The following is a 23,393-nucleotide window of genomic DNA, read 5'->3' as shown; positions in this document are numbered from 1 at the left end:
TATGAAGCTTGAGGGGAAGTCACTGATGAAGACGGAGATGGGGTGTTGCAGAGGGGAGATGAGGGAAAGGTGTGGAACAGGTTATCTGAGAGGAAAGGTGAATCTTTTAGGGAAATGTAAGGGGGAATATAACATTATTTATCTGTTAAATTTTTTTTTTAAAGGAAAGATTAAATCCAACAAAAAGGCCCATCAATGAGAAGGGAGGGCATAAGGCAGAGAATGATACAGGAACAGAAACTAGACTTCTCTGAATACATCTTGTTTTGTAGATTAGACCTGGAACTATGTAATTACTTTACATAAGCAAAATTAAACTAGGGAATTCCCTGGCAGTCCAGTGGTTAGGACTCCATGCTTCCACTGCAGGGGGCATGGGTTCAATCCCTGGTCAAGAAACTAAGATCCTGTAAGCCACACAGTGCAGGAAAAAAAAAAAATTAAACTAAAAAATTCTTAAAGAATGGAAAAATAAAACAGGTTAATAATATAAATGTGTATCCAGCTAGGAGCAAGCCACACAGAGAGGAAGTATACTAAGTAAGTTTAAAAACAATTGCAATATGAGACCCTGTTTGGATTCTCAAACAAAAAAATTACTTTAAGAAAAAAAAAAAGGGGCTTCCCTGGTGGTGCAGTGGTTGAGAATCCGCCTGCCAACGCAGGGGATACAGGTTCGATCCCTGGTCCGGGAAGATCCCACATGCCACGGAGCAACTAAGCCCATGCGCCACAACTACTGAGCCTGTGCTCTGGAGCTCGTGAGCCACAACTACTGAGCCCGTGTGCCACAACTACTGAAGCCCACGCACCTAGAGCCCGTGCTCCCCAATGAGAGAAGCCACTGCAATGAGAAGCCCGCCTGCTGCAACAAAGACCCAACACAGCCAAAAATAAATTAAATAAATAAATTTATTTTAAAAAAAGACACTTAGAAATTTAAGAACTTGAGTATTTCATATTAAGGATTAATGTTTTTGATATGCTAATGTATTGTATTTTAAAAAGTCCATATCCTTTAAAGATATATACTGAGGTATTTATGGATGAAATATGATGTCAGGTTATGGTAAGAGGAATAAGCAGACAGTGGTATTAAATAAAACAAGACTGGCCACGAGTTGATAATTACTGAAGCTATGTGATAGGTACATGGGGGTTTGTTACATTATTCTACTTTTGCACATATTTAAAATTTTCCATGACAAAAAAAATGAAACAAAATTTTCCCAAAGTTCACCATGATTTAGGCACTCACTGGAAATGAGTGATGATGGGGAGGGAGGTGGGTAGCTGGGCTAACTTTCAGGATGATTGCTTGAGGGATGCTTTTACCAGATGTGGGACCAGCAGGGGAGGTCAGTTTGTGAAGAACAAGATGAGTTCCATTTTGGTCACGCTGAATTTGGGGTCCTGTGGTATGTCTAGGTGGGACTGCACAGGAAGTCGGTGGAAATACTCAACTCAAGACAGATGTGGGGGCTTCCCTGATGGCGCAGTGGTTAAGAATCCGCCTGCCAATGCAGGGGACACGGGTTCGAGCCCTGGTCCGGGAAGATCCCACATGCTGCAAAGCAACTAAGCCCGCGAGCCGCAACTACTGAGCCCGAGTGCCACAACTACTGAGACCACGCTCTAGAGCTCGTGTGTCACAACTACCGAACCTGTGTGCCACAACTACTGAAGCCCGCGCACCTAGAGCCCGTGCTCTGCAACAAGGGAAGCCACCGCAATGAGAAGCCCACACAAGACCCAATGCAACCAAAAATAAAAATTAACAATAAATTTATAAAAAAAAAAAGAGATGTGGGTGGAAGATGAACATGTGAGTCACTGGATGACATCACTATGAGAAACTGTAGAAAAGGGGGTCTCAAAGGGGTCTGAGTGGTCATAAGGCAAAGACCAGGACAAACGGTGTCTTAGAAAATAGAAGGCCCAGAAAGAGGTCTAGAACAGTTTTTAAAAGGAGGGAATGCTTGGACCTCACACCATATACAAAAATTAACTCAAAATGGTTCAAAAACCTAAATTTAAGAGCTAAAATTACTTAAAACTCTTAGAAGACGTAAGTGTAAATCTTTATGACCTTGGACTAGGCAATGGTGGATTTAGATATGACACCAAAGGACAAGCAACCGAAAATTAAATAGGCTAAGATTCCATGCTCCCAATGCAGGGGGCCCAGGTTCAACCCCTGGTCAGGGAACTAGATCCCACATGCTGCAACTAAAGATCCTGCATGTTGCAACTAAGACCCGATGCAACCAAATAAATAAATAATTTTTTTTAAAATGGGCAAAGGATTTCAATAAACATTTCTCAAAAAAAAAAAAAAAAAAAAAAAAGGAATTCCCTGGCGGTCTGGTGGTTAGGACTCCATGCTTCCACTGCAGGTTTGATCCCTGGTCAGGGAACTAGGATCCCACATGCCATGCGGCAAAAAAAACAAAAAAAACAAAAATAAATGGCCAATAAGCACCTGAAAAGATGCTCAACATCCTAGTCATTAGGGAAATGCAAATCAATACCACAATGAAATATCACTTCATACCCACCAGGATGCCTATAATAAAACAGGAAAGTATGTGTTGACGAGGATGTGGGGAAATTGGAACCCTCACACATCGCTGGTAGGAATGTAAAATGGCACGGCTGCTTTGGAAAACTGTTGGTTCCTCAAAAAGTTAAACGTAAGAGATACCATGTGACCTGGCAATTCCACTCCTATGTATATACCCCAAAGATCTGGAAACATGTCCACACAGAAATTTGTACACAGTACTCATAGCAGTACTCATAATAGCCAAAAAGTGGAAACAACCTGAACGTCCAACTCATCAATGGATAAAATATGGTATATCATCCATATAAGGGACATTTGGCAATAAAATGAAGTACATGCTACAACACGGATGAACCCTGGAAACATCCTAAGTGAAATCAGCCAGTTGCAAGACTACCTACCCTAAGATTTCATTTAGATGTAATGTCTAGAATAGGCCAACCTAAAGACAACGTGGAGGGCTTCCCTCATGGCGCAGTGGTTAAGAATCCGCCTGCCAAGGCAAGGGACACGGGTTCAAGCCCTGGTCTGGGAAGATCCCACATGCTACAACTAAGTCCGTGTGCCACAACTGCTGAGCATGCACTCTAGAGCCCGTGCTCCGCAACAACAGAAGCCACCGAAATGAGAAGCCTGCGCACAGCAGTGAAGAGTAGCCCCCGCTCACCGCAACTAGAGAAAGCCTGCGCGTAGCAACGAAGACCCAACACAGCAAAAAAAAAAAAAAAATTAAAAAAATTAAACAATCGACAATGTGGCTTAGTGGTTGCCTAGGGCTGGGGGGAGGGGGAATGGGGAATGACTGCTAATAGGTATGAGGTTTCTTTTTGGAGTGCTAAGAATATTCTGGAATTATTGGTAATTGTTGCACAACCTTGTATTCTAAAAACCACTTAACTACAGGCTTTAAAATGGTGAATTTCATGGTGTGTGAATTATTTCTCAACTTAAAATAAAGGTGGGGCGGGGGGGCTTGTGCTCAGCAGCGTCAAATACTGCAGTGTCAAGCCGTGCAAGGTGAGGCTTGGAGACATCACAGGATCTGAGTGTAGCAGTAATTGTCCACTCAACCCTTCTTCTGTCATCATCTATCCCTCCCCTATTTAATTTCAATAATCCTGGCTGAATCCTAAACAGATTCTGTGGTTCCATCCCTCTTGCCATGATTGGTTTAAGACTGGGCAGGTGACCTACTGCTGCCCAATTAGACACAAGCTACTAAGGCACTTCTGGGAAATAATTCATTATTCTTTTTTTGGCCACGCCAAGCAGCACGCGGGATCTCAGTTCCCCGGCCAGGGATCACCAGGGAAGTCCTGTATAATTCACTCTTCTTAAGGAGAAAAAAAGAAACAATCTTCTGCCTCTGGAGACTGGTGTCAAGTTGAGGTCTGGAGCAGCTGACTTGGAGGCTGAGGTGGGTGGACAATGTTCTGAGGGCAGCAGAGCAGCAAAGTTGGAAAGAACCACCCGGGTCCTTAGAACCACTCTACCTCAGGACTTCTCTTAGGAAGATAAATCCTCCTGTTTTAGCCATTTGACTTTTTTTAAATTTAAAGAGCCAAAGCAGCCTAATGCAGGTTACTGGCGACTCTTCCCAAATGGGCTTGGAGACAGGACTAAGGGGAAGGGAATCCATTTTTATATTATCTCTGATTATTTTTAGTTCAGGTCAGGACTGCCACTGATCAAGCTATTATGGCTGTCTTAAATGTCCTCACCAGGTTTTCACATTTGGTTTCTTGATTTTTAAGCCCAGGCACTCTCATGGTCCACAGCCAGTCAAATCAGCAAATATTTTCTGGGAAGGAAAAAAAAGTTCAAGTTCACTCTCCTCATCCTAATTTCTAGGTAACAAAAAAAATGGTTACTACTGAGTATAACCCAAATCAGTCACTTCATATCTGAGTCTGTTTCTTAGCTATCAAATGGGGGTAATACCTACACAGGATTGATCCAAAGATTAAAGGAGAGCATCTGGCCAAACTTCTAGCATGGTCCATGGCTCAACACGTCTTGACAACCTGAACCCTTAACAAATACTGATGAGATAACCCCAACTGTGGCTTTCCTCAAATCCTGCAACTTCTGTGCAAGTAACAGGTTGCCATACCCCTACTCCTAACAGCTGTATCAGGCTCCACTCTGGAAGATGACACCATCCCTGAATAAAAATTAACAACCTACATCCTAGAATTATTTCAGCAATAATGGAAGCAAATGCCTGGAAACTGCCTAAGTGGGCAAACTTTACTTTATCTAAAAGGTGCCCCTTAAAAGTCGAACTCAGAAATTATTCTTGACTAAAGTTGGGGGTTTGAACCAGGACTTTGCTACTCATTAGATGTACTCATAACCACTTCTCTTTAGATGTACACATAACCTTGAACAAGTCTCTTCATCTGAGCCGTTTCCTCATCAGTAAAAAGGGTGTTAAACACTTTACACAACTGCATTACACAACATTACACAACTGCATTACACAAAACTCAAAGTTTTGTCTCAAAACTGAAGATCAGCGATAATACACAGAAAACTTATCAATGAAGAGCTTAACTGATATGAAAGCTCTACCGTTTTGACTAAAGGCATAAACAAAGCAACGTAAGATTTTTTTTTAAAATAGCCTCCAATTTACTTTATACCTCTCAAACAACAGAGGTGACCCATGAAAGCAAATTCAAATTGCAAGCATCAATTTATTACAAGTTCTATTTCCTAACAGATAACTTCTTGCTATTTCCCTAGAGGAAAGGGGTTCTCTGCAGCGTCTCCAGAATAAGGCAATCAGCAAAGTCCCCATTAACATCTTTGCTTTTGGAGCTAGAGCAGTTTACCAGCAAGGACAAGAATTTAATCAATTCACAGAAGACTTGCAGGTCTGCTCAACAGCAGGATGCCATCTGCCTTACACATCTTATGGCCAACTGTGTAGACACAGAGGCATTTTCTTCTCGCACAAGGACTATATAGCCATATCTATTAACTTGCTAATTTTACAGAGATTTTAAATGTGAATGAAGTGGAAAGGCTCTTTTACTATCAGCTGCCAGGCCAAAACCTCAGATCTACCAAATACCTGCATTTAAAAATACACTTCAGGTAGTGCTACACAACCAAGTACAGAAACCACTTCTCTGCTCCCAGCCTCTCACCAGTCTACTCCTGGGATCTTTCCCAATAGCACTGTGTTCTACAGATGGACCATAAAGACTGACTGTGCACGGAACCTCTACACCTCACACCAGAATGCACCCTGTCCCAAGAGACTTGGAGAAACCAGGCTCCCCCACTCCTGGGAAAAGATTAGAGGCAGCATTCCAAGTCAAACTGTATCCAGCTTTATTAAAGATACTTTTCATAAACAATCATGGTATTTCAGGCAGGACATGGGCAGACAATCGTTAACAGTATACAACAACTTTCAAACTCCCTTTTGCAATGGACTACCAAAATCAGAAAGCCACTATAAAACCCAATGAAGTCTTCATGTGATGCTCTGAACAGGGAAAGTTTAGAGTGAGGGCTGACATTTCACATTTAGTATGTTGTTTAACAACTTTTCACAAGCCGACCCTGACTTTCAGAAAATGGAAATGAAAATGGCAAAAGTATCAATCTGAAGATCCACAATCTAAAAAAGGAACCGCTGCTCTTTTGAGGGACGCCATCTCATTGGTGACAATGCAAAGTCCAGATTGCCTGACATACTGGTAACCAATTTTGGGGGGTCAGGTTCCAACAGGTCTCTGGGTTTAAGGGAGTCAAGTCTATGCTGAAGGTGGAGAGGGAGAAGAGGACATAAAAACTAATTTTAGTTTTTCCACACCACAAGGCGTTTGTGCCAAGGTGGCTACTGTGTGTCAACACCAAGGAACCCCTCCTTCCTGGGAACCACGAGGAAGTCTCTCAAAACCAGAAGGGAAAGGTGTTTTTTTCCCACATCAATCCAGCTTCAGAGACAATCTATTAGTGACATGTGCTCTTCCCCCAAAAAACAACAATGAAGTGTTCTGTATGCTAACAACATAGCTTAAAAAAAAAAAAAGTAAAACAAAATTCTGCATTTTTATAAAACTTGATAAAAAATAGTATTTCAAACTGTACAGTCACCAGAAGTACACAGTTATCAAAAATGCACACTTCACTTGGCATCTCCAGCACCTTCAGCTTTCTGTGCCTAGAAGAAAAACAGACAGATGAATACAATATGTAGACGTGAAAACTATCTTCATTCATATTTCATTTATACCATTTCTTTGCTCCCAGGCCAAAGTTCAGGTTTTAGGTACTTTGACACTGAGACTCAGTACTTCTTTCGAAAATGACTTGGCAGGTAACTTTGCTAAGTCACTTCCCCTCTGGACTTTACTGTAAAATTGGGGAAGGGGGCACACCAGTATTACAAGATCTGAGGTTATTCCCAACTTGAAAACCATGGTGTAGCATGAGTGCAACACCTAAGGACAGGACAAGGCTCATACCACAGCTCTCTTTATTGGACAGCAGAGACTTCAAGAATCCAGATTAAACTCACAGAAAAAAAAACACACAAGCAAACTCCAGACTAAAAGGCACACTTGGAGTGATACAGATGCAAGAAAAAGGCCATAAAAGCTTTTGGGATCATTAACTGATTGAATGCGCAGACTTAACATAAAGTGAAAATAGTTGTACCTGGTCTGTTTTGGCATCTCCGTTTTCTGCAGGGTTATTCCCATCCTTGCCAGCATCAGCTTTCCCCTTTTTCCCTTTGGGTACCTTCTCTCCCTTCTAAAATGGGGAGATGGGGGGAAAAAAGCTGTTTCTCCTCATTTCATATCATCGGGATACAAGTCTACAAAGCTCTGCACAAGTAGGATTGTTTATCAAATATAAGATACACACATAAACTATATACCCTCCCCCATTCACAAAAACAAGGCCAAATTGTGGTCTTCAATACACGGAATTCTTTATCTGAGTGTAAACAATAGAATAAGACAGCTTAAACGCTTGCACTTGTTTAATACCCAAGTGTACAGTTTACTGTAAATTGAAGACAGAGTTCTTGGTTAAAGACCAGTCCTATTAACTTTGTCAAATCTCAACTTTGTGTCAACAGATAAAGTTGTTATATAGCAGGTCTCCCTGTCAGCAACATGGGAAACTGTTCAGGCTTTTATGTAAATCCTAGACGCATGTTTGTCTCACTGTCCTACTCACCTTTGCAGGGGCCTTTTTAGGCTTGGGCTCTGGCTTTGGAGGAGCAGGTTTCTTTTATTTGGGGGAGAAAAGGGAAGCAGAGAACATTAGTACAATGGACCAAAGAAAACAACCCACAACCAAACCACAGCACCACTGGCATAGAAGTTTCTCCTACTTTGTAAAGTTTGTGGCGGGCTTTCCATTAGAACTTCATATCTTCAGAAACCCACTCAAGTAACACTTGGAAGTGTCCCACTTTGGCTACAGCCATCACAATTTCAGAACCAGCAAATTCCAAATGGGCAAGAGTCCATAGCAGAGTAAGTCATTCAATACCAGCCACTGACCATAATTCATGGGAAGCAAAGGGAATCGTTTTTCAATGCTTTTTAGTTTCAGGGAATAATATGAAAATTTAAAAGCACACACACTTACAGCAGATAACCTGGCAGATCTTCTCTGTGGCTATTTAAAAAAAAAAGAAAGAAAGTTACAAATAGGACAGTTGAACCACTTAAAAACAAAAAAGTTTTGGAGCTAAACTCTTCTAGACTATAGGAAGTAAAAAGAGCTTACTGAGGCAAATTCAGGACTATGAATATGGCTAATTACCACTAAAGGAGCCCAAGGCTTTGTGAGACTCCAAAAGCAGTGAGAATAAGACTTACTTCATCCTTCACCTTGGTTTTATCTCCTTTAGCATCCCCTTCAGCCTATAAAAAACAAGCAAAGGCTAAGAAAGTTGCAGCTCCTGAAGCAGTTAATGATTCAGTAAACTTAACAAAGTCCTAAAGGGGGGAAAAAAAAATCGAAGGGAATCTTGTACACAACTTTCCTAGGACATACAAATCCTCAGTTTGTGGCATTCCCAGCTCCTATGCAAATCCCCGAAGTGCTCAGAAAGCTCTAGGAACGCTCTTAAGTGTCAGCTTCACACCCGGTGTGGCTCATAGCGCGCAGGGACGGCGGGGCCCCGCGAAGCGCGCGCAAAGCTGGAGCGAGGCGCGCGAAGTGCAGCCCGCGCCGCCGCGCCAGGCAGAAGCAACAGCTGCACAAGGAGCAAACAAACCCCTCCGGAGGCGGGGCCCGAGCGCCGTTGCCATGGCAGCCGTCGAGGGCGGGAGACGGGAGGTGCACGCAGCCGGGGGAACTCGTGGGCGGCAGCGGCGCGCACCGGGGCGAGTCTCGTGCGCGGGGGCCGTGGGCGGCGCGCGGTGGAGGTGGGGCCACACTACGAAGTCCCGCCCCCAGGGAAGAGGGCCCCGCCCCCTCACGGCGGCGGTTTTTGGCGGCAGCGCGTTCCCCCGCCCGCCAACCCCGAATGCCGCCTTCCCGCCCTTTCGGGTTTGAATTGCCCGCCCGCGGGGAAAGGGGGGGGGGGGGCCTAGCGATGGGGGGAGGGGGCGCGGGGCGGGCACGTCGAGCCCAAGGGGAGCGGGATAAACAGCCGCCAACATGGCTCCTCCCGCCGCGGCCGCCGCTCCTCCAATATGGCCTCTGGCGCCCGCGGGCAGCCAAGCCGCGCAGGGTTAGCCCGGGGCCGCCTGACACCGCCTCGAGCTACCGCGCCGGGGGGCTGAGCCTGCTCCAGCTCGCCGCTGATTCGCGCTTCCCAAAGCCGGGGAAGCGGCGGCGGCTGCTGCATTGGTGGTGGTGGTGGTGGTGGTGGTGGTGGTGGCGGTGGTGGTGGCGGCGGCGGCGGCCCAGCGCCTGGGGCCCTCGCGCCACGTACCTTTCTCTTGGGCATGGTGGCGACGGCGGCGGGACGTAGGCGCTGGACACGGGGATGCAGTGGCGCGCGGCTTTGGCCAGTCCAGGGGTCGCTCTCGCCTCTTCCTCACACTGCTCGGGCTCCGGGGGGTTTATAAAGTTTTTATAGCGCTGGGAGCCCCGGACCGGTTAGAACCGGATTTCACCTCCCGCCGCCGCTCATTGGCCCAGCTGGGGTCACGTGGGCGGGGTTTAAACTCACCTCCTCTGGAGGGAGTGAGGAGGGGGGTATGGGGGGGAGGGCGCGGGAGACGGCGGCGCGCCTAGGGGGTGGGGGCGCAGTGGGGGAGGCGCGCGTCGAGGGCAATAAATGAGGGAGGGTGGTGCGACTCGGCGGGCTCTGGGTTTCGGCTCCCGCCAAGAGCTGGCTTTTGCAAACTACCAAGTTCCTTCCACCTTATGCAACCGAGCTACCCACTTCTCCAAGCCATGCGACACTTAGGGCGCATCTCAGCCGCTTTCCTTCCTGTTCCCGCTGGGGGCCCCAGAAGAAGGGTTTGCTAGGCCTGGCCGCACTGCCCTTCTCCGCCGGAGGCGGGAGGAAGCGCGCGGCTTGGAGGCACAGGCTGCAGTTCCCAGGGCCAAGGCTGACGCTGAAGTGGGGAAAGAGCGGGGAAGCCAGCTCGGTGCAGCCGGACGTGCATCCTCCCAGGCTGCCACTCGGAGGACGCCTCTCGGGCACCTCACCTGGAAGGCGGTCCACTCGAGGTGGGGTAGGGGTTCCAGGGGTAGACTTTACACGCAGAGGTGCCTTTCGGGTGCAGTGGGGCAGGTAGGAGCTGTCCTTTCAGCACCCGTTGCTCAGCCGCCTCCCCAAACACCAACGAAGCCCCCCCAAAGCCTGTCGGGTGGCTGGCTCTCTTAGGTCCTTGTATTCCTGGACCTCAGAACCCCGCCACCGAATGACAGAGAGTGGCGCCAAGAAGGCCTACTAGCACTCCCCTCCCTCTAAGCTTTACCCGCTTCGGAGACATGAAGCTCAGCTGCCCCCACCCGATGCAGCCACCAACCCTGGGCGCTGCAGACGCAGCTGGCGAAATCCCTCCTTCCTCACTGGCAGGCTGGCTGGCTTCCTTTCACTTGCGCGAGGGAAAAGGAGGGTGGAGGAAAGCGTCCGGGCATTAGGAAACAAGTAGAGGTACAGGTGTTGCAATGGAAAAAGGGCTCTTCAAGTGGCTCCCCCCTCCCCGCCCCCAAAGCTAGGGATCCTGGAGGTAGCCAAGTGCACCTGAGGGGGGTAGACAATTGCTGCAGCAAAACATGATCTTCTGTTGCACTGTTCGCAAACAAGTGTTACATCTAAAAGAATTTTAAAAATTCTATTTGACACCCTAGAGAACTCAACACGATAAATATCCTCAACTGGGGGGGTTGGCTCACAGGTGGGAGGACATTTAAATAGGTCTCACCGAGTTTCTTGAGGCAAGGGTTGAGCTGGTTTGTACAAATCACACCGGTAGAAAGCAATCACTGAGAGTTCATATCAACTATTTGCAGCTCTTGTTCCTGAGCAGCAGCGATCCCTCGGCCTCCTCTTTCCACCCCTTATACTGCCTCCTGAGGCAGCCACTCCTCACCCCTCCCCACTGTGTACCTTTCCCAGAATACAGGACCTCAGGCCAAAGATATCAGCCCCATTAATCACCTCTGCTGTACCCCAATCATAGTTAGGGAAAGTCAGACCCAGAAAGGAGGCAGGACTCAACAACCATGCTCACAGGGCAGATTCCATTTGCTGCTTCCAGCCCCTCATTCCCCGCCTTAATTGCAGGCTCTGCATTATAGGCCGCATAATTCATGCCTCCCTAATTAAGGCTGTCAACAGCCCCATTGTAAAGCTGGAAAATGTACAGCACCTGCTCTCCGGGAACCCTGTGCCAGGGATTGGTAGTGGGGAGTGCCAGGTGTGTGAGTGGGGGACTTGCCAAAGGGTGCATTGATTGGCTTCTCAATCGCAGTGCCGGGCATTTATGCTTGATTCTGGGAGCAGGGATGATGGCCAAAGGGTCTCTTGTGCCAGGTATCCAGGCACAGAAAGGGGAGGAGACTGGAGTATAGGGAAGTTAGAGGTTTTAAAGAATATGCTCTTAGCACTGCTTGCAAGATCCTACCTCTCCCCTAGAGGGAGGTGCTGGGAAACAGTGTGCAGAAAGTAAAACGGGAAGACTAAACAGAGTAGCCTTTGGTTGGTATTACCCGCTGGTGCTTGCTGCTCTGGGGCACCTGAAGCACAGAGCGGCTCAGACAGCTCTTCAAAGGCACTAATCCTCTCAGCAGCTCTGCAGCGAGGCCTGGCAGGGAGAGGTAAGGAAAAGGACACAGCCCTTGACTCGGCCCTCTTCTCCCTGCTGGGCAACCTTGGCCCTCACAAACTGAGACTCTGCCATGCTGGGAATAAATCGTCTCACGGTCTACTTAGGGGGCCAGGTCAAAAGCTGAGAAAAGCCTCAAAGGCTGTAGAGGTGGGAAGCAGAGTCCGAGATGCTGAGGGCAGGAGGCAGTCAGTTGGGAGAAGTGCTTGTTTCTGTGCTCTTGGTCCTGATGTGATCCAGGGAAGGTGGCCTGTGCTGGATTAGATTCACCAGGGCCTATATGTCTTCTGTTACCCTGTAGCCATGGAGGGGACCGGTCTCACTGGGGAGTGGAGCCTGGCCCCATGCCCTGTAAGAGGAGGAGAAAAGCTTGTGTGGGCTGAGTCAACAATAGGTAATTGGATTGTAATCACCCGCCTGGCTTCCGTGCACCACTGGGGGCGCTGCTTTCAGTGAGCAGTCAGCACTGTGTAGTGGGAGGGGGTAGAGATTCAATAGCAAATCCCAGGTGGAGAGCCAAGGGGGAGGAGCAGCAGATGGGCAAATTTTCTTTCTGTCTCTCCCTCCCCTTCCTTGCCTAAATAACGCTGGCTGCCTATTAGCTATTTACCAGCAGATCCAAGGTGGGTCCACATCTTTTGTGAAGACTAAGATGGATGGGTAAAGGGCTAAGGTTCTGGGGAGACCTCTTCCCCGAAATTCTTTGTGTTGAAGGATGTGCTGGTGGAAAAAGAAAGTGCACCTGGGAGTACAGGTAGAGGTGGCAAAGATGGAAGGGCTGGGGCCCTCTGTTCTCCGAACCTATTCGTGATCAGAGTTTGACCTGGATCAGAGTTTGGGTTTAGTGTACTTGTGAGAGACTCTCACCCTCAACCCTCACCAGGGGCACTGTCCCAGGCAGCCCAAAGATATCTATGGCCAGCAAACCTGGCCTCTGGGGCTCCCTTGCCAAGCAAAGGAAACACAATTCATCATCAGGAGGGAGGTACCTTTCACCAAGAAAAGAAAGGGGAGTGGAGCCCTAGAGGCAGAGGGCAGGGCAAAGTGGCAGGAGGCCAGCCTCACTCAGGCTGATGCAGTGCCCAGACGTGCCAGCCAGTCAGCCCGCTTGAGTTCTAAGGCCTGCAGGAAGCCTTGGACCCGCTCTTCTCGTCTGGCTGAGAGTTTGTGCAAGCGTGTCCGTCGGAGCTGGGCGTCCCCACTGGCCTGGAGCCCCTCTTGCAGCAGCTGTTCTGTCACTGCAGCCTGGTCCCTCTCCAGCTGCTGCCTCTTCCGATCCTCTGCATACATGTCTCGGGCCTTCTGCTAGAGAAAAGTGGGGATTGGGGTGGGGAGATCATTTTTAGGCGTGGGTGGAATTGGGATGGAGGAGGTAGGGGTGGGGCACAGGACAGGCCAAGTTAAGTGGAACAGTGGGAAGTCTGTAGCAGATTTGGAAAGATCTGGGAGTAGGTGTGCAATGGGTGGTGCCCATGTTGTATAGGCAGGGCAGTGGCAGTTCTGGATCCATCTTGGTTTGTTTTGGGTGGGAGTTTCTATATTTCTTGAAATTCTTCTCAGGTTTGCACTTGGAAGGGAACAAGACAAATGTGGGTGTGACTTCTGGTTCCCCCACCACCTAGCTTTGTGGCTTTGGGCAAATCCTCTCCTAACCTCACTTCTTCATCTGTAAAGCGGGGGTTGTGCCTACCTTGAAGAGTGGTTTTAAGGATTAGAGATAATATATGCAAAACCCCTCCAGCATATTAGCAGGCTCTCAAACAGAAACAGCAATTTTACAAGTTATTACTGCCTATTCTCTGATGCAAGGAAGGTTCTATTCCTGCCTGGGGCATATCCAGTGGGTCATTTCTTTGGTTTCCCAGGTCACGCTAAGGGTGCCATCCTCCCAACTCCCTAAAGTTATCTTTCAGACTTTGGATCCAGAACTGCCTCTCATATGGAGACCAGGCTGACTCGCCCAGCAAATGACCCTCCTGTGAACATTATGAGAACCAGGTTCAGCTTTCTTAAGCCACTTACTTCATCCTGCCTCTAGAATAGGCACTAGTGTCCATAGTCCACATTTTCTGTTAGAAAAATGAACCCCTGAAGGCTCAGTGGAGCCCTCAGGCTCCTGGAACCAGTTCTGACACCAGGTAAGTGATTACATTCCTTGGCAGCACTTCTCATACCCTGTGTGTCTTCAGACAAACCATAAACTCCTAGAGGACAGAGACTGTGGCTTTTCCTTTCTGGCACTTGGGGCACCCTGTACGTGTGAAGTGCTCAGTACACTGACCGTATGATCCCAGGAGGACACGGAGGATGCTCCTGGCACAGAAGGGGAAAACCCTTTTGGAGCAGAACCAAGGCCTTGCTGTGCCTCACTGATGCTCTCTGCTCCTGCCACTCTAACAGGCTGCAGAACCTTAGCACCAGAGTCCCTCCTGCCAAGCCTATTCCATGTGTGAGAAACTCCCATTTTGCTGCCGATTTGGTATCCTATACCCTTTGTGACCCTTACCATATTCTACCTTGTACTGTGGTATCTGGGTACCTGTCTGTGTCCTACTCAGCCTGTGAACACCTGGATTGCTTTGTTTTAATCCTTTAAGGAATATCTTACATGTACACAAGCACTTCATCTATTGTCTCACTTGACCCTCCCAAAAGAGCTAGGGAGGTACTTTCTATCTGCTGGAGACAGACATGGAGGTTCAGTGTAGGGAAGTGATTTGCTAGGGTCTCTCAGCAATAAAGACTTACTGCATGAATAAAGATGACAAAAGAAAAATCTGGAAAATCCCCCCTCCAGGCTGTTGAAAGATCCAAGGCATTCAAGGGTACTCTTCTGCTATGATAACGAACTCCCATATGGAGCTATGAAGACTAAAACAAGCTTAAAAAGTTGCTGCTAAGGGTCTTCATCTTGTTAGAAGGGCTTCTTCCTGGCCTTAGTCAGGAGGAACCCTGGGTCCTACATACAAGACTTTATTGGGGGTATGGAAATGCACAGGACGTAGTCACCGCGATCCATGTGCTTACAGGCTGAGTAGGACACAGAGATGCACCCAAATACCATAATACAAGGTGGAATGTGGTAAGGATCATCATGGAGGTAAGAGAAAGGGCCATGCAGTTCAGAGGAAAGAAACTGTGGTTGATGAAGTTCAAGGGGACAGTGAAATCTCATGGGCAGGCAGAATCTGAGCTGAGCTTTAACCAATGGGGAAGATTCAGATAAAGGTAGAGTGTATGAGGGGAGGAGAATATCAGGCGGGGGAATAATGGGCAAAGACTCAGGAAATCAAAGAGCGTGATCAGGCCAGTGTGAGTCTGCCTGGAATAATGGGGTTTGAGAAATTTCTGTCCAGAGGACTCCCTCACCTCTCCAAGCCTATTTCTTCATCTGCAAAATGGGGATGATAGTGTCCATCTCACTGGGTGGTTTGAGGAAAAATGAGATAAGTGCCCAATCTGGTGCCTGGCTATTAACAGTTAGCCCTTCTTCTGTCACCACTGCTTGTGGCTAGGGCTAAGCAGGCTAAGTCCTGGCTGAACAGAAAGGACGAGGGCACCGAGCCACAGAAGGAGGAAATGCGGAGCGGGTTAAAATTGCTCCATGAGGCTCAGGATTTTTCCAAATGGCAGCCCTAGACTGAGTGCTGAGCAGGGAGGCTGCAGCCAAGCAGATCCTGGCCCCTAATTTGCCAGGAATCAGCGATTCACTGTTAGGACGACAGAGTCAGGGGAGCTCGTAAAGACCATCAGCTCTAGGCTTCTCATTGTACAGACAAGGACACCAAGGCTGAGGTGCGGAGGGGCTTGGCCTAGGTCGCACAGTGGGTTGAAGTTCCCTTGGTTTCTCCACTAAGATAACTTCTTGAAAGATCTTTGGGAAATGTGTTTCGTGCCTCTGGATAAGCTGTACTTTCTAGGGGTGGAGTGGGGAACCAGTGGCCTGCATCTGGGCACCTCTGGGCAACCTCCACATGGTCTGGATCTACCTCCCTATCTCAAAGGTGTTGTAAGTTCTTCTCAGGTACTCAGCCTCTGAAAATCTAGGCTAATGGAAGTCCTAATAGTCAATTTCTCTCTCCCTGACCATACTGTCTACTCTCCCTGTATAATGACCAATCAGGGGAGAGGGCGTTAATAATTACCTTAGACACTTCTTATGCAGACCTTATGTGGTCTTGGTGTAAGGGCTCCAAGGAGCTCGTTTTGAGAAATGGGGCCCTAACCTATTAATATAAATCTCTCCTGGGCATTAAGCCTCTCTGCTCTTGTTCTCTCCTCAGCCGAATTAGGGAACAAGATGTAATAGCCCCCCCCAAAAAAAAAGTAATAGCCCCTCCAGTATATAAACAACCCTCAAGTCCTCTGACCTCACTGGGGCATGGAGAGGATTCAGGTCTTGGGTTTCAAAACATTCATTAGTTAATGACAAGTCTTCCCATAAGTTCCCATTTGCCACAATCAATATGCCCAGGTCAGTAGCATGGGGGGTGCATTTCTGAGGGTTGTTAGAGACAGTACCTCTTGCTGGAAACATGATGTTTTGACGAGCACCCAGAGTCTCCCTGCTAAGGGAACTGTACTGGTGATGGGATGAGCGGGGTGCTAAGTGTCCGTGGTTTTTCTGGAGACAGATGAAGTCTGAAGAGCCCAGAGACATACATGGTGAACGATATAGGCCACCAGTCTCTGAAAATGAACTCTGTTCCAGCGCTTTTAGTGTATTAGCTTACTGAAGACTTATCACAAACCTGTGAGGCAGGTATTATTATTATCATTACTCCTCTCATTTTACAGATGAGAAAAGTGATTCTCTGAAGGGTTAAGTAATTGCCCAGTCAGTCACACAGCTAGAAGGCAGTGCCATGACTCAAAGTCAGGAATGTCTGAGACAACAGCTGAAGTTTTAAACTTCTCTTGAAAAGAAGATAGTGACTACCTGAAGAGCACTAGAAATAAAATGGATGACTGTTCCACCCTGGCGTTTAACCTCTGACAAATGCATCAAAGTAAGTTTAGTGGGAATATGTATATTCTCCCTCTATATCATTACAGATTAAGTGGACCGAACACTTATTCCTCATCTCTGTCAATGATCCCCCCATGGACCTACCATCCATGCAGCTTGTAACTGAGGATCAGTGGCTCTGTACTGCTGCCCACCCCTTCCTTGCCCTGATTTTGTATCTGTCCTACTGTGTCATAGTCAAGATTTCTTCCATTTGCCAGCCCCCATTCTGTAAGACTGATGGGTGACCACCTGGAAACTGCCATGGTCCCTTCAGATACCAAGGTCTAGCCTCCAACAATTTGTAGCTGAGTCCCTGTTTCCATTAGCATCCATCAGCTGCCTTCATCCCAGTGAGCTACTATAGATCAAGAACCCAACTCCCTGCCCTGGCTTCCTGTAGGGAATGGGGACATACTGGGCTGGGCTTAGAGACAGAGCAGCTCAGAATTTAACAATGGGAATTTGGGAGATGGGGCAAGAACGCAGATGTGGAGGCAGAATACCAAAGGGTATGGGAACAAGGAACTGTGAAGAGTCCAATTTGGTGATGATACAGGATACATACAAGGGAGATATTAGAAAGATCAGCTCTCTGGTCTGAGGCCAAACTGGCCAGGATGTTGTCAGTCTGGATTGTACGCTTAGTGCTTCTGCTGAGGTGCTAAGATTTCTAGAAACAGAGTTTGAGGGCTCCTGGGTAGAGGAAATCTGGCCAAAACCCCTATGAGGTCTGCTGAAAAAAGGTTCAGGGCAGTCAATATCTCTGTTATTACTTTGGTTTCCTCACTCTAAAAATGGGGGCAATTAATAATAGTATGTACCTTATAGAACTACATAGAATCTAAGTAAAAGGATGCCTGACACGTAAGAATGCAATAAATGTTTGAAATTATGATTCTCAGGTACCAAATGAAACTCTTAATGGCTGTCCTCAAACACGCTCCACCCCATCCTAGGAAACAGCAGAGCCATCTACCCAGCTGCCCAGGCCAAAACCTAAATGTTTTGGTTCCTAATAACATTAACATTTGTATTCATTTGCTTTATCCTACGAGATGCATAAAAGAGTTTCAGAGTTACATCATCAACATTACCACTAATAAACCTCTTAAGTAATGTTTAAGTTAGCTTTCCAGTTTGTATTATCCTTAGAATATATCCCACTAAAAATGTATAGTCAGAGAACTATGTTCAGGTAACTGGAATTAATCCCTTTCTCTGGGGGTTATATTATCAACTTAGTTTCATTTGTTTCTGTTTTAACTTTTGTTTTGCCTCCATCTCAGTCCACTCAGCCCTCCCCTTCTCTACAGCTGCCACCCCACCTCGAGGCACATTCTCCCACCTGGACTACTGTAGAAGTTTGGTCTCTGACTCCTGCCCTCTGAAAATCCTGAGTGATTTTTACAAAATGTAAATCAGATCCTGTCACTCCCCTGATCAGAAGTCTTCAGATGTGCCATCATGGCCTACAAGGCCCTCAGTGATCAGAGGCCTGACTCCTACCCAGCCTCATCCCACATCCTTCTCCCTCATGCGTGCTGGCCTCTTTCTTTGTTCTTCCAAGACCTAAACTTTATAACTTTAGTATCCTTGCCCTTGCTGCTCCCTCTGCAGAGAATAATTCTTTCCCCCTGGATTTTTACCCGTCTGGCTCCTTCTCATCTTTAATATAATGGCTTAAAAAAGACCTCCTGGGCTTCCCTGGTGGCGCAGTGGTTGAGAATCTGCCTGCCAATGCAAGGAACACGGGTTCGAGCCCTGGTCTGGGAAGATCCCACATGCCGCGGAGCAACTGGGCCCGTGAGCCACAGCTACTGAGCCTGCGCGTCTGGAGCCTGTGCTCCGCAACAAGAGAGGCCGCGACAGTGAGAAGCCCGCGCACCGCGATGAAGAGTGGCCCCCGCTTGCCACAACTAGAGAAAGCCCTCGCACAGAAATGAAGACCCAACACAGCCATAAATAAAATAAATGAATAAATTAAAGAAAAAAAAAAAAAAGAGGAAAATGTTTAAAAAAAAAAAAAAAAAAGACCTCCTTAGAGAGGCCTTCCTTGACTGCTTTATTCAGCACCTCCTGCTCTCTTCATTACTTTCTAGCATATCACCCTGTTTTCTTCATTGCCTTATTACAATCTGAAATTATTGTATATACCTGTTTACTTATTATCTGTCTCCTCAAGTAAAAATATAAGCTCCATGAAGGTACGGATCTTGTCTGGCCAACTAACTGCTTGACTCTCTTGTGCCTAATACTAACATAGTGCCTGACTCAGACCAGGTACTCAGTAATAGACATTTATGAAATGAGTGAAACTTGAGGTAATTCCTCCGATAGCCATGTGGGAAAGTATCTGAGAAACCTGAAATTACTAAAAGACTTCTGAGCAGCCAACTTAGAGACAAGAATATCCATACACAAAAGCTCGTGCACCAAGATCCTCTGGGCTTCATGCAAGGCCAGTTTACTCTCACTTTACAGACATAACTCTAACAAGCTTGGTTGCCTGGTTTCCTTGCCTGTAGCTGATTTAAAACTAGAAATAGGAAGAGAAGGGAAGAAGGGATGCTGTGAAAATTAGCCATTGACCATATACAAGAAATCCCAAAGCCAAGTATTTTGAGACAATCTAGCTTAGAGAAAGAGTCCCACCCTTCAAGGCCATCCTGCACAGTGAAGTTACTTCAAGATGGCAGTTACTAACAATATTATCGTTATCAGCATCATTAGAATGTGATTATTCTAATCATCATCATTATTAGCAAGTGCCTGGTATACAGAAGGTGTTAATGAATTATGCACAAGACCTGTTTCAGAAAGTTTTCTATCAAAATAGGATTAAAAAATGTTTTAGTTCTTAAAGGGAGACTTGGTCATGCGGAAAAATCTGATATTCATTCCTGACAGTGGACAATTGAGACTTTGCTGTTTTTCCTTTTACTTGAACTCAACTTCCTTTTTCAATTTCCTCCTATTCTGAGACTAGATGATCAAGCACATGACCAAACCGTCATGATTTGATTGACTTATTCCAGGAGTTCTGGACTTGGGATTCATGGAACGATTTCGGGAGTTATGTGAACCCCCAGAAGTAGTTTATGTGTTTCAGGGATTAATGTAATTCTATGCAAAATGCCATGTGTTAGAGTGATCTTTGCAATTTTTCTAGGGAAATGGTCTACGGCTTTCGTTAGCTTCTCCAAGGAGTCTGCGATGCCAAGGGGACCGAAAAGCCCTGACTTACATCATTATTTCCTCCTGGCCATTATCTCTCCAGACTCAAGAAGCAGCACCAGCTTTGGTTTTAAAATTCTGTGACCTTGGGACAGTTACCCTGCCCCTCTGTTGCCATATCTGAAAAACAAGGACACCAAGCCTGCTGGATTGCTGCAAGGGTTAAATAAGAAAACTTACATGAAAACACCAAAGTGCCTTAGTAGACCCTCAATACGTTAGCTGCCACCACCACACACACTGCCATTATTATTAAGAGTCCTAATCAGACGTAGGTGACTCTGCCTCCTAATGAAACCTGTTTCAAGATCTGGTGATCAAAACTGAAAGCAGAACTTCAGGTCTTGGTAGAACACGGTTTCATACAACAGAAAGACAGTGCTATTTCATTTTTAATCCCTCTGGAAGCGTCTTGGATTTTGTATACTTCCACTTCTACAATCTTTTATTAGGCTAATTCCTTCAGGGAATAATGGCCAATCTCTCTGAGAAGCCTTTCCTGGGTTTCCATAGTAAAGAGATTAAAGATTTATAACTTGAATCCCAGTTCCGTCTTTTATTGGTTATGTGTCCTTAGCTAAATAATTTTGATTTACTCATTTGCACAAATGGGGCTAATACTACCTAGCTCATTGGGTTCTTGGGAACATTGAATGAGATAGTGCACATAAACTGTTCACAGTGCCTGTCACATAGTAAATACTCAGTAAGTGGTAGCTACTCATCATTATCATTAACATGATTATTAGCAAGTGCCTGACATATATAGCCGTGGGTGGTCAATCAATGCTAACCTTTTCTTCCATTCCATCCAGTCAGGCCAGCCCTGAACTCTTACCTGAAGCATGCTATGGTTCATCTGGAACTGCAGGATGGCCTCACAGAGGTTCCAAAACGTGTATTCTGGCCACAGAACAGGCTGGAACACCAAGCAGGAGTGGGAGGTCTGGGAAAGGTGGGGAAGGAAGAGAGTATGGTTTAATAACGTTACTGGAACATATCCCTGGTCAGGCTCCAAAGAAAGAGCAGGCTGATCACACCCAGAGATGAGGTTGGACAGGCATCCTGAGCTGCAGCTGCTGCTGCCAGCCCGGATTCACTCACTAATAGGGGGACGGGTCATCTGAGGCAGTAAAATCACCTGCCTGTAGCAAGGCAGAACTAAAGCGAGACTAGATCAACATTTCCACCAGGATTTTTCTAAGCCAATTTTAGGACTATGAAATAACATCTAGATTATGTTATTGGCTCTTGGCCCTTAGAGGTCATCTGGGAGACACAGTGTCTGATAAAAGTCAGCAATGAACAAATGGTAGCTGCCACTGTTATTTTTAAGTAGCAGAGTGTGGGACAATGGTTAAGAGCATGGGCTCTGGGGCCAGACTGCCTGGCTTTGAATTCTGGCTCCACTGTTTACCATCTAGTTGACCTCAGGCAAGTTGCTTAACTTCTCTGGGCCTCAGTGTCCTCAACTGTAAAACTGGGTGATAAGAATAACTAGTTTTTAAGGTACTGTGAAAATTTAACAAGATAACATACATAAAGCAGAGCACAGAGCTGGGTGAACTTTTAACAATAATCACTGATATAAGACTCCCTTTTGGAACATTCTTGACAGCCACTGCTTGACACCTTTAGTGGTGAGGAATTCAGTGCCTCAAGGGGGATAACTTTAGCTGTCAGATAGCTCATTAAGTTAAACCAATGTCACCTACCAAGGTCTCAGGTCTTTTCTCTGGAACAACTTTATTTCTTCTTCAAAGTGACATTCTTTCAAATATTTGAAGGCTAGCTTAGAGCTGCCTGTTATCTGTTCCCAAGGTTGTAATGACTTGTTCAGTTTGTCTTTTCCAACAAACTCTAAGTTTTAAAATAGTAGGGATCGGGTTTCCCTGGTGGCGCAGTGGTTAAGAATCCGCCTGCCAATGCAGGAGACACGGGTTCGAGCCCTGGTCCGGGAAGATCCCACATGCCTCGGAGCAACTAAGCCCATGAGCCCGTGCTCCGCAACAAGAGAAGCCACCACAATGAGAAGCCCACACACTGCAACAAAGAGTAGCCCCTGCTTGCGGCAACTAGAGAAAGCCCACGCACAGCAACGAAGACCCAACGCAGCCATAAATAAGTAAGTAAATAAATAAATAAATGATAGTAGGGATTATTTCTAACTTGGTTACTGCCATATTCCCGGCACAAAGGAGGAACTCAATATTTTTTTCCCAAGAGAATAAACTATCACCATTCTTCTCTTTTCCAGACCATTATTCTTCACTCATTCCTTATAGCAGCGGTCCCCAACCTTTTTGGTGCCAGGGACCGGTTTCGTGGAAGACAATTTTTCCATGGACAGCGTGGGGTGGGGGGATGGATGGATGGTTCAGGCGGGAATGCGAGCGATGGGGAGTGGCAGATGAAGCTCCGCTTGCTCACCCGCTGCTCACCTCCTGCTGTGCGGCCCGGTTTCTAACAGGCCGCAGGCTGGTAGTGGTCCGCGGCCCAGGGGTTGGGGACCCCTGCCTTATAGGACATGAGCTTCAGACTCCTTGCCATCCAGGTTGGCCTCTTCTGCTAAGTCCTCTAGTTTACCAGTGCAATCTCTTAAAACTCAGTACCCAGAAGTAAACTCTCCAGACGTAATCTGACCAGCAGAATGGGCCATAAAACCACAAGCTGCACATTATACTGCTTTCAATATAGCCAAAGACTAAAAGTATCTTCAGTAGCTAAATCTTGTTAGTTCACTCTTAAGACTATGGTCCATTAAAATTTCCAGAACTTTACCATGTGAACTGCTTCCAAGCCGAGTTTCTCCCTTCAGCCTCTCCTTGAACAAGATTTCCCCCAGCCAAGTGCTACCCAGGGGCCAAGTTAACAGATGATGGAGATTTTCAAGCAAAGACAAACTTATTTGGATATGGGCTTTTAGAGAACTACCTACACTGGGATAACTGAGCTGAGAGGCAATGGCAGGCCCCGAAGAAAGAGTTTGCATACAGTTTATATCTCCTGTGGCCTGTGCTTGTGTAGATGCAGCCCTTTATTCTAAAGGCGAGAAATTAGTAAACGCAAGGCAAGGTTCTAGCCCAGAGGTGCTGGGTGACATGGCAGGTTACCAGGGCAGGAGTTTATGCTCAGGGACCTAAGGCAGAAGTCCAGTTCCTTGAAGAGAGGTACAAGTAAAGCTTTCACCACAGCTGGATAGCCTTGATTTTTCCCCTGGGCACTTTAGACAGCAAGAACTACACAGGCTCACAAAGCCAGGGACAGATGAGGAAGGGACAACAAAAGTTACCAGGCACAGCCTGGAGACATT

At 46.7% G+C, this 23,393-nt stretch overlaps 1 protein-coding gene across 8 annotated transcripts in view; it reads right to left on the bottom strand.

Moving 5' to 3' along the window:
* Window positions 1-5,884: 5,884 nt before the first annotated feature.
* The window catches only part of DHDDS (dehydrodolichyl diphosphate synthase subunit), a 33,710-nt gene continuing 16,201 nt past the window's right edge, over window positions 5,885-23,393 (bottom strand). For 4 of the 8 annotated variants that reach the window (XM_036857062.1, XM_036857082.1, XM_036857090.1 and 1 more), the window contains exons 8-13: window positions 20,919-21,026; window positions 9,486-13,140; window positions 8,422-8,466; window positions 7,772-8,218; window positions 7,244-7,339; window positions 5,885-6,746 (exon numbers count right to left, since the gene is read on the bottom strand). In XM_036857062.1, coding sequence (XP_036712957.1) covers window positions 12,901-13,140; window positions 20,919-21,026 — 348 coding nt within the window. In that variant the 3' untranslated portion in view covers window positions 5,885-6,746; window positions 7,244-7,339; window positions 7,772-8,218; window positions 8,422-8,466; window positions 9,486-12,900. Of the gene's footprint in view, window positions 6,747-7,243; window positions 7,340-7,771; window positions 8,219-8,421; window positions 8,467-9,485; window positions 13,141-20,090; window positions 20,201-20,918; window positions 21,027-23,393 lie in introns of those variants that run through there. The other 4 variants (XM_036857074.1, XM_036857079.1, XM_036857110.1 and 1 more) reach the window with 4 other exon arrangements.

The sequence above is a fragment of the Balaenoptera musculus genome, chromosome 1 (assembly GCF_009873245.2).
Source record: "Balaenoptera musculus isolate JJ_BM4_2016_0621 chromosome 1, mBalMus1.pri.v3, whole genome shotgun sequence".
NCBI classification, from domain to species: domain Eukaryota; kingdom Metazoa; phylum Chordata; class Mammalia; order Artiodactyla; family Balaenopteridae; genus Balaenoptera; species Balaenoptera musculus.
This window is presented reverse-complemented; position numbering and strand designations above follow the sequence as displayed.